Source organism: Trichomycterus rosablanca, chromosome 3, assembly GCF_030014385.1.
Source record: "Trichomycterus rosablanca isolate fTriRos1 chromosome 3, fTriRos1.hap1, whole genome shotgun sequence".
NCBI lineage: Eukaryota > Metazoa > Chordata > Actinopteri > Siluriformes > Trichomycteridae > Trichomycterus > Trichomycterus rosablanca.
This window is the reverse complement of record NC_085990.1, coordinates 51,461,903-51,473,326: the sequence shown is the minus strand read 5'-3', so window position 1 is coordinate 51,473,326 and position 11,424 is coordinate 51,461,903. Positions and strand designations below refer to the sequence as shown.

The following is an 11,424-nucleotide window of genomic DNA, read 5'->3' as shown; positions in this document are numbered from 1 at the left end:
CACTGTCACTGCTGGACTGAGAATAGTCCACCAACCAAAAATATCCAGCCAACAGTGCCCCGTGGGCAGCGTCCTGTGACCACTGATGAAGGTCTAGAAGATGACCGACTCAAACAGCAGCAATAGATGAGCGATCGTCTCTGACTTTATATCTACAAGGTGGACCAACTAGGTAGGTGGACCCGCAGCGCCAGAAAATCCGACAACATGAGAGCACCAGACTACCCAGACCCAGACATCCAGGACCGGAGTCACACACCCCTAGTTTGGAAAGACTAATCAAAAGCCTGAGTAAGTAAATATGTTTTCAATCTACACTTGAACATCGAGATGTGTCCGAGTCCCGGACAGAGGCAGGGAGATTATTCCAGAGTTGTGGAGCTTTGTAATAAAATGCTCCTCCACCAGCCGTGATCTTTTTAATTCTAGGAACTCCAAGTAACTCTGCACCTTGTGAGTGAAATGGACGTGCTGGGTTGTAGTGCTCAATAAGTTCACTGATACCCCTTTTCTACCGACGCGGATCCGGCTCTGTTCCGGTTCGCGAACTTGATTTTGAACCGCTTCCGTGTGTTTCCACCAAAAAAAGAGGTTCCAGAGAGTGAACAAGCATCTAATCTGGCACCACAGAATGCTCGGTTTTTCAGCACAAACCGTGGCGTCATCTGTAGGCGTGACACAGTGTCGAGGTTTGGGTGCTTCTAAACCGCATTTGTGTTGCACTTTTATCTTTTAAAGTTCACATGATTACATTTTGAGCCAGTTTGCCGCTGATATTTTCAAAGAGATGAACTGTGTGATATGACGTGGTAAAAGTGACCCGGACAGAACAAAAAACGTTTAAAGCATAACGTGGCTTGTTGTACTTAAACAATGAGCAATGAATTGGGCAGTACAGAGTGCTTATAACCTGTAATAACAGAGAGAAGTGTAGTGTTTCTGTGTCATACTTTTAGTACATTTAGCCACGTTACACTTCATTTAGGTGAAGCTTTTTCGACTCTCCCGAGAAGCAGACTCAGAACCCCGAGCTGCAGAAACACCACACATGACGATAATCCAGCTAAACACAGATACATGTGGAGCTTTTAAAGTGGATTTGACGGATGTTTCACACAGATGTTTGTTCGTGTCGTGGGACTTTAGTGATGTTTTATCACTCAAGTCGAGCGCTGAGCAAATCGGCTATTTGCACCGAGGGTCGCGGTTAGAGCAAAGCGCAAAACACTTCACGTCAATGAACTAAAGAAAACAACAACTGAGAGAAACACGTCTACGTCTTCTTATCACCAACAGCTGATCGATGCTTTTTGCATAAAAACGAACATCTGTAACAACAGCACAAATGCTCGCAGGTAATCTACACGCTCCACCATCATGTTACTGCTCTTTACTTTCGTTGTGAAACGCCCACCGTTGACGATGCAGGCTTAATTCCCAAAAACTGGTGGAAATGTGGGTCGGTTCTCTACAAAACACCAAGGTTCGAAGAAACCTGAACAGAACCAGGGTTCTTCTTGGTGGAAAAATGCTATTAGATACTGTGGAGCCAGACCATGTAGCGCTTTATAGGTTAGTAAAAGTATTCAAATCTGGGTTCAAATCTCGCCTTTGGGTCCTCCCACCTCTCTAAAACATGCTTGTGAGTAAGTGAGTGTGTGTTGCCCTGCAATTGACTGAGAGTTTCCAATTGGACCTGGACTGACTGCAACCCTGATCAGGATGAAGCACATGCTTGTGAGTAAGTGATTGTGTGTTGCCCTGCAATTGACTGAGAGTTTCCAATTGGACCTGGACTGACTGCAACCCTGATCAGGATGAAGCACTGTTTAAATTACATTAATTACATGACCACATTATTGCTAAACATTATTATAAAATCATATTAGTAGAGTGGCATCACCTCTATACTGATAGTTCTAAATGTCATGATATTGAAGGGGTGTCCAAATACTTTTGGCCATGCAGTGTAATGTAGCATCATTAGACAGTGTATTAATCAGATATGAGTGTGTGAAGCTCCTCCAGTTCCACCAGCTTTCATTTCTATGTTAGAATGTCAGAGATCCAGCAGCAGCTCCTGATTATGACGTCATAACGGAGCCTCAGCCTGATGTCACACTGTGTTCATGTGTGTCAGTATTAGAGAGCAGAGAGCAGCTACTGACCTGCAGCACACAGAGCATCTCACACAGCAAGATTCAGCCGAACCCCCTTATTTTACAGAGGTACGTGTGATAGATCTGATTTATTAATGTAATACATCAATAATAAAGTGTTAAAAATGTAAATCTTACATAAAATCTTAAATAAAAACAGCAACAAGTAACAGAATCATGTTATAAATCCATACAGAGACCTGCTTTTAACTCTCCAACTGTGATTTTTCAAAAGTTAAATCATCTTGTTAGTATATTTATGATATAATATAAATTATGTTTATTGTATTTTAATATTTAAACAGTTTAATACAATAAAAGCTGTGACATCTTTCATGTGTATGTATTTAATTTATAAACCACAACAAAATGTGTAAAATAATAATCATTGTTTTATATAAAAAATTAATCATTTAATTGTATTTTCATCAACGACTTAAACCTGATCAGGGTCGCAGTGGGTCCAGCTGACCCGAAAACACTGGGCACAAGGCAGGATTACCCTGGACATCGTGTCTATTCATCTCAGAGCTTTAACCCTGTCAGGATTAAAACCCAGATCTCAGCAGTGGTGGGCTAGTATACAGGGCAGCTGTAGCCTGTATACTAGGTTAAGGTACTGGACTAGTAATCAGAAGGTTGCCGGTTCAAGCCCCACCTCTGCTAGGTTGCAACTGTTGGGCCCTTGAGCAAGGCCCTTAACCCTTAATTGCTTAGATTGTATACTGTCACACTATTGTCAGTCGCTTTGGATAAAGGTGTCTGCTAAATGTCGAAAATTTAAACGTACACTAGAGCTCTGTGCCAGCCGAGCAGCATTTCTATTCTTTATTATATTTAAAAATAAAAAGTAAAAGAAACTCATGCAAACAAAAATGTTCTTCAGTACCAGCAGCAGCAATAGCAATAATACAAGTAATTATTATTATTATTAATAATAATAATAATAAAAATAATAATAATGTACATTCTTAGACTTGTAGAGCTGTAACTACTGCATTAGGTCTTAAATAATGTTGGGCAGGTCACATTGTGATGAAAATTCTTCTAACTCTCAGATTCTGATCGTTCTGAATGGTTTCTAAATGACTTTTCAGACTAAAACAGCATGAAAAAAGCAAAAGTATCCTAAAGCTCCTCTTTTCCTGTGGAAGCTGGAAAGACGAGTGTCAGGGTGAGGAGGAGAAAGAGAAAGAGCTGAAGAGAAAGGGAACAAAAGAGAGACAGATGAAGCTGGAGGAGAAGAAAAAGCAGAAGGAGAGAAAAAGAGAGAAGGAGAAGGAGGAAACTGGAAGACTGACCTGGTGTATTCGATGGAGATCGAGCCGGGTTAAGAAGAAGGAACTAAAGAAACTCAAAGAGCTGGAGAAACAATCACAGCTGAAAGAAGAGAGGGAGAGAGAAACAGAAAAAGAGCAAATTCAACAGAATAAAGAGAAGGAAAAAGAAATAGAGGAGAAAGAAAGAGAGATAGAGGAGAAAAAAAGAGCGATAGAGGAGAAAGAAAGAGAGATAGAGGAGAAAATAAGAGAGTTAAAGGAGGAGAAAGTGAGAGTAATGAGGAAGATGAGAAAGAGAAAGATGGAGAAGAGAAGAGAAATGAGAAAAATGAAGGAGAAAATAAAAGAGATGGAGGAGGAGATAGTGAGAGAGACGGAGGAGGAGAAGAAAATACGAGAGTTAAAGGAGGAGAAATTGAGCCAGATGAAGATAAAGAAATGGAAAGAAACGATAAAAAAGAAGAAAGGGGGAGAGCTGGAGAGGTGGCTAATGAGGAAAAGTGTGACGACAAAAGAGAGAGAGATGGATGAGAATAACATGACAGAGATGGAGGAGAAGGAAGTAAGAGCGATACAGAGGAAAAAAAGAATGTTAAAGGAGGAGAAAGGGAAAGAGATGAAGAAGAAGACGAGGAAAGAAATGGAGGAGGAGGAGAAAGTGAGAGAGCTGGACAATAAGATAATGAGAAAGATGGAGAGGAAGAGAGAGCTGGAGGAGAAGATAATGAGAAGGATGGAGAAAGTGAGAGAGCTGGAGAAGAATGTGAGCGAGCTGGAGAAAAGGATAATGAGAGAGCTGGAGAAAGGGAGAGAGCTGGAGGAGAAAGAAAGACAGATGAACATGGTGATGACCAGGCAGAGGTGGGTTCATTAACTCTATATGAAAGCAGATGTACATGTTGAGCTGGGGATTGTGATTATTACCAGAGTATCTCTGTACAGAAAACACTAAATCACTTTTTAACCGCAGACGTGCTCGGATTTATCGGCCGTAGAATAACTGAGATGAACTTTATATTACAGTATAAGTAGCTGGAGGTGGTTGGATTTCACAGCAGCTTTCCAGCTAATAAAGAGCAGAATTTAAAGGCACAGCCAGTGCAGATCGCACGATGAGCTACAGCTTTAATACACAGAGACCAAAAACAAGTTTAGATTTTTAGTTTGGCCTCCTTTATACGTCTAGCACTAAACGTTTCCTCATCTAGAAATATGACACGGTCCTTTATCTTCTGTACAATGAGCGGTTTAAGAACAGCTAATAAATATCAAGTCCTAATGAGCATGTCAGTAAAAACTCTCTTATATCCTGTAGCAAAAACACACAAAACCACGTCGGCAGCAGCGAACAGGATCAGGTGAAGATTCAGAAACCAGAACCTGTGATCATCGACATGCGCCCACTCGTACCGAGCCCAGACCCTGAAGAAGACGAGTCCGGTCGGTGCTCCAGCTCCTCGGCTGCCCTCAGCACGACCCCAACTCCAGAGAGAAGTGTGAAAGACGAGACTAAAAGTGACGAGGAAGAACAGATCGCTGAGGAGAAGAGCCAGAGCAGAGGAAAAGAGGACACGCCCAAATCCAAGAGCACGATGAGACGCATAGTGGGCTGGATTACTAATAAAATGAGGAGGCACTACCAGAAACAGATCAGTGAGAGTATGGAGAGAGAGTTGATCCTTAAACACGCCTGCATTGCCTGTAAGTTACACTGTAAAAAAATTATTGTAAATTTAATGATATAAAAATTTATGTTTTTGTTTCCTAAAGCGCGGTTTACGACACAAATATAAACGTACAGTAGACCCTTGAGTTACTAACAGTTTACCATACAAACATTTCAGGTTACAAGTGATCTTTTTCAACTTAACGTATGAACAAATTTCAGATTACGAACTGGAATTCGCTAACCACGTGATGTCACAAACAAGTTCACTCCGACCGTCTGTCTCTATATATATACAGTGAGCGAACATTCGGACAGCGGACAGTGTTTTTTCCAGTGTTTTCTTTATATTTCGTAAAATTCTATATTAAAATAGAAAAAAAGAAGCTGCAGAGAAAGCGTTGTTGTGTTGTATAGTTACTCCTGCCAGTAGGTGTCACTGTGTATCAGACAGAGGGGACAGTGAGTGAGAGAGAAGAAGGAACTCGGCTCAGTAAAGTATTCTTTCTTTCGTGCAATTACACCTACAAAATACAACACTACTGAAATAAAGAAGGAAATAATAGAGAAATATGAGAGTTATTGTTGTTTCTGGTAGATACATTTTATATAAAAAGAAGGAAATGTATTATGGTGTATAGTACAGCACACGTACTGTACTGAAATGTGGTGTGTGTTTATGTACAGTACTACTATGTACTATTGTTTATTATTGTTTATTACAGTAATGTAACTATTCTATAATTTAAGATTTAAGGGAAATATACTTGTATTTATAACAAAAAAGAGCATTTAAGACATTAGAAAGGTTAGGTAAGGAGGGGGGGGGTTAGAAGGTCTGGCACAAATTAATTCTATTTACATTATTTCTAATGGGAAAAACAGGTTTAACTAAATAACATTTTGACTTAAGAACAGCCCTTCAGAACCAATTACATTCATAAGTCAAGGGTCCACTGTATACTAAAATTTGATTCAGAATCAAACAATACTGCATTTTGCTAACGCTGATTAAAAGAAACCGATGTTGGCGTAAGCTTTTAACTAAGGCATGTCCACATTTGGCCCAGATATATACAGTTTAATACTGTAAATTATAAAAACAGTATTTTACTGTGAAATATTTAATTATTAGGATGAGTGAATGATTGGCTGGTATCAACTGGGTCTTTGCAATGAGACGCCAACTCCAACGTACCAGTATAACCAAAGTCAGTTACTGTTGCTGTGAAGGTGGAACTTGTACATACACTTGTAGAAGACACTTATTTTATGCCAGTCTTGGGATTTCAAGTATCAGAACACGTCTTTGTCCATTAAAAACACTGTTGCAGAAATCACTAAAAGCAAAACTGCCATTATTGTTCTAAATGTATTAAAATACCTGGATGTAGACTTTACATTAATTATATTATAAGCTACCTGCAGCTTATACCATTAAATGTTCTATCTCCAAACAGTGTTTAGTGATGAATTGCAAGGATATGAAGTGATAGAAGAGGTCGACTGTGAAAGAAAGAAGCAAGAGCGCCTTAAAAAGAAAATAGAAAAATGGCAGGGACTGAAAAACGATTTTAGTATCCGGGAGCAGGAGCGTGAAGAAAAAAGAGCAAAGAAAGCAAAGGATAAGAAGAAGAAGGAGGAGAAGGTAAGGCAGAGACAGGAGAACACAGCTAGCTCTAGCGATGTACTTTATTTATATTGAACTCTTGCTAGAGTCACACTGCATCACTAAAATCTCAGTTTGATTTAGTTGTTAAAACGTTCACATGATGTTTTATAATAATCCTGTTTAAAACGTTTTTCAGGACCAAGAAATTCTGCAACCTGATCCTGATTTCTCACCAAGGGAACCTGTGGTCATCACCAAACAGCCACTTGTACCGAGTCCAGAACCCAAAGAGGAAGACGAGTCACATCAGCAAACTGATTTATCAAAAACTAAAGTCAGGCTAATCACGGTAGAGCCAAAAAATCAGGGACCGAAACCCACAGTTGATGAGTCTCGTCAGTGCACGAGCTCCCTGTCAGAGGAACCTCAACCTGATTTCTCAGACTGTAAAGTCAGGCTCATCATGGTACAGCCGATCAATCCAAGCCCAGACCCCTGAGATGATGACGCCCTTTAGTGCTCTTGCTCCCTGTTTCCCCCAAAACACCGCTGCACCCCATAGGAGTTCCTCATAACTGCTGTAATTACGACCTCTGCTGGCTGTGTGATGGCACCTACACCAGTGGTCCCCAACCACCAGGCCGCGAGCCGGTTCCATTTATTACCGGCCTGCACAGAAGGAATACATATTTAGAGATCGCTACATCAGCAATGAAAACACTTTTTTATGGGTGTTATTGTTTCTAATCACCCCTGGGTGGGAGCAACGTCTTGTTGCAGCGAAACAAAGCTCATTTGTGGGTAGTACAGTTATTCTATTTAAATTCCTCACGCCCCCGCCGGTCCGTGAAATTATGTTTTATATGAAACCGGTCCGTGGTGCAAAAAAGGTTGGGGAGCACTGACCTACACGATGAGACGTGGCATAATGGAGAGCAGTGCGTGACTCTCCGTATGCGATACAGATCTCCATATGAACACGCCTTGTTCAGGTGAAAAGAAGCGGTTGGCTACTGCACACGTGTCAGAGGGGGCGTGTGTTAGTCACGGCTCTCCTCAGTCAGGAGTGGAGGTCTGCAGCAGTACAGGTGGAAATACAAATCTGGATAAAAATGGGGAAAATGCATTAAACAAAAAAAACATCCAAATTGGCACAAAGAGGATAAAAATACATAAAGATGAAGGAGAACTGCAACCAGAGCAGCTCTCATGATGCCACGCTAATAAACAGGATGAGCTTAAAGACAGGAGCACAATGGGGCGCATAGTGGGAAAGGGGGTGGGGGGTCAGTCAAAAAATGAAGCAGCAGTACAGGTGGAAATACAAATCCGGTAAATAAAAATGGGGGGAAAATGTATTAAAAAACATCCAAATTGGCACAAAGAGGATAGAAAACATTGATCTGATGATGCTATGCTAATAAACAGGATGAGCCTAAAGACAGGAGCACGATGGACTGCATAGTGGGAAAGGGGGTGGGGGGTCAGTCAAAAAATGAAGCAGCAGTACAGGTGGAAATACAAATCCGGTAAATAAAAATGGGGGGAAAATGTATTAAAAAACATCCAAATTGGCACAAAGAGGATAGAAAACATTGATCTGATGATGCTATGCTAATAAACAGGATGAGCCTAAAGACAGGAGCACGATGGACTGCATAGTGGTGAAGGATGGGGGGGGGTCAGTTAAAAAATGAAAGAGCCAGACCAAAGACTGAAAGGAGCCTGAAGAGAGACAAGGAATCAGGACACAAGTTCTTCTACATCAGTAAGTCAGATGTTTACATTCATTTGGAACATGTATGTTACAGCAGTCTTGAGATTTTAATAGTTTCTGGTTAAAAAATGATATAATTTAGCAAATAACCACCAAACCCAGAGTTTCCTGCTATTACAGAATTATATTTTACCTTATTACAGGTGTAAAAATGATAGAATAATTAACTTCATCTTAATTAATGATGTAAACTGCTGTATGTGTTTTCTGAACCAGCAGATTCTCTTCCTCTCCAAACAGGATCCACTGACACTCAAACAGGGCAAAATGGCTGATCATGAAAGGGTGAAGAAAAAGAATCAGGGGTTGGAGAGCTGGATTAGGAAATGAGAAGCGAGACGGGTAGAAAATAAGCAGCAGAGACCTGAAAAAAGAACAAAAGAAGAGAAAGAAGAATCAGAGGATGACGAGGAGGAGAACAGCAGGTAAAGAAAAGCCAGAAGTACCATCAAGCTCTAGCTCAGTCAACATCATGAATGTGTTTCACCATTAACAGCTTAAATCTGATTTTATTACTAGATCACACGTTCACATTCATGTTTAACTTAATTCTGATCTCACTGTAGCTTCAGGAGTGAGAGACCATGCAGCCTGGTTCAGTTTCAATCAGGTGAATTGAGATCAGCTCTAAAAGGAGGAGAAAAGGCATCAGACAAGCTCATGTGCAGTGGACTACAATCTCCAGCTTCATCAAGATCAATAAACTGATTAATTAAATCCACCGTCTATTTTTAAAAGCTTTTAACTAATAAATGCCTGTCAGAAGAGAACCGGTTGCTGTTGTTTGTTCCTAGTCTTTGTTTCTTTCGAGGTTTCTTCCTCCTGAAGTTCCTCTTTACCGTCGTCTTTGACTTGATCAGTGGGGTTGAAGCACTAAACTAAATATTTGGACAAAATTAATATGATGACTTTCGAACTCTTACATTTACTTTGACTTTTATTTGATGTCAGACAGGATGAACCTGAGATATTTCATGTTTTATCTGCTCAACTTCATTTCATTTATTAATAAACATCCATTCCTGCATTTCAGGCCTGCAACACATTCCAAAAAAAGTTGGAACAGTAAAGCATTTACCACTTTGTAATGTCGCCGTTCCTTTTCACCACTTAAAAGAGGTTTTGGCACCGAGGAGACCAAGTGATTTAGTGTTTCAGCTTTTATTTTGTCCCGTTCTTCCTGCAAACACGTCTTAAGATGTGCAACAGTACGGGGTCTATTGGGGACAGGTCAGGACTGCAGGCAGTACAGTACCTGTACCCTCTTCTTCCTTAATCATGCCTTTGTAATGTGTGCAGCAGGTGGTTTTGCATCGTCTTGTTGAAAAATGCTGGACGTCCCTGGAAAAGACGACGTCTTGAAGGCAGCACATGTTGCTCTAAGATCTCAATGTACTTTTCTGTATTAATGCTGCATCACAGAATAAAAAATTACCTTTACCAAGGGCACTGACACACCCCCATACCATGACAGACCCTGGCACTGACACACCCCCATACCATGACAGACCCTGGCACTGACACACCCCCATACCATGACAGACCCTGGCACTGACACACCCCCATACCATGACAGACCCTGGTACTGACACACCCCCATACCATGACAGACCCTGGCACTGACACACCCCATACCATGACAGACCCTGGCACTGACACACCCAATACCATGACAGACCCTGGCACTGACACACCCCCATACCATGACAGACCCTGGTACTGACACACTCCCATACCATGACAGACCCTGGTACTGACACAGCCCCATACCATGACAGACCCTGGCACTGACACACCCCCATACCATGACAGACCCTGATACTGACACACCCCCATACCATGACAGACCCTGGCACTGACACACCCCCATACCATGACAGACCCTGGTACTGACACACCCCCATACCATGACAGACCCTGATACTGACACAGCCCCATACCATGACAGACCATGGCACTGACACCCCCCCATACCATGACAGATCCTGGTACTGACACACCCCATACCATGACACACCCTGGCTTTTGGACTTGTTTCTGAGAACGGTCTGGGTCCTTTTCGTCTTTGGTCCAGAGCACACGGCGTCCATTTTTTCCAAAAAAGACCTGGAATGCTGATTCATCTTACCACAATACACGTTTCCACTTTGTGATGGTCCATCCTAGATGCCTCTGAGCCCCAAGAAGTCGACGTTACTTCTGGACATGGTTAACATAATGCTTCTTTTTTGCACAGTAAAGTTTTAAGTATCATTTGTGCAGTAACTCTGTATTTTAGAGCTTGATAAAGGTTTGATAAACTAATCCCTCACCCATGTGGTTATATCAGCTAGTGTTAAATAGACAGTTGCAGGACAACACACACACACATTTACTAACTTAGTCGCTGATTTTAAAAGATGAGAGAAAATTGGAGTACATTAAGGATACCCTTGTGGACGCAGGGGTAACATAAACTGTGTCTGAAGATAAGAATACAACTTTATCTTCTATTAAGTGATTGTTTTACTTGATGTACCGTAAAAGAAGACGGTGGAAAATATTACACTCGACGGTGTGGATGTCGCATTTGCATTACTGTGACAGAAGGCAGAGTGAATCGACCAAAATGAATCGACACTTGCACGGTTCTATTGATTTAAACCAGCCGTTTGAAAGAATCGACTCACTGCGCCGAGTCAGAACGGTCCGCTGTCTAGTGTTCGGGTCACTAAAAGTGCGCATGCGCAGTAGTATCCGGTTTCTTTACTTTAAATAAATAAATACGTAACACTGTTGTGTTTCAGTGTTTAAATAGAATGTCACCAGGGCCGCAAATGTATTTAAAGTTTAGTATTGTGATAAAACAACAAGAAGTGTATTAAATTAGATTTGACAGACAGGATTTAGAGTTGGGTGTTTACCTTGCCTCAGGTGGGACATACAGATGC

General features: G+C 41.2%; 1 protein-coding gene across 1 annotated transcript; it reads left to right on the top strand.

The window, feature by feature from the left end:
- The first annotated feature begins 2,110 nt into the window (after positions 1-2,110).
- LOC134309955 (golgin subfamily A member 6-like protein 24) lies at positions 2,111-9,264 on the top strand. Its single transcript, XM_062991434.1, has 7 exons — positions 2,111-2,228; positions 3,257-4,300; positions 4,755-5,140; positions 6,566-6,753; positions 6,914-8,485; positions 8,735-8,919; positions 9,061-9,264. Exons 2-5 carry the CDS (start codon positions 3,387-3,389, stop codon positions 7,214-7,216), a joined length of 1,791 nt encoding a protein of 596 aa, XP_062847504.1. The 5' UTR covers positions 2,111-2,228; positions 3,257-3,386; the 3' UTR covers positions 7,217-8,485; positions 8,735-8,919; positions 9,061-9,264.
- The last annotated feature ends 2,160 nt before the right edge of the window (positions 9,265-11,424 follow it).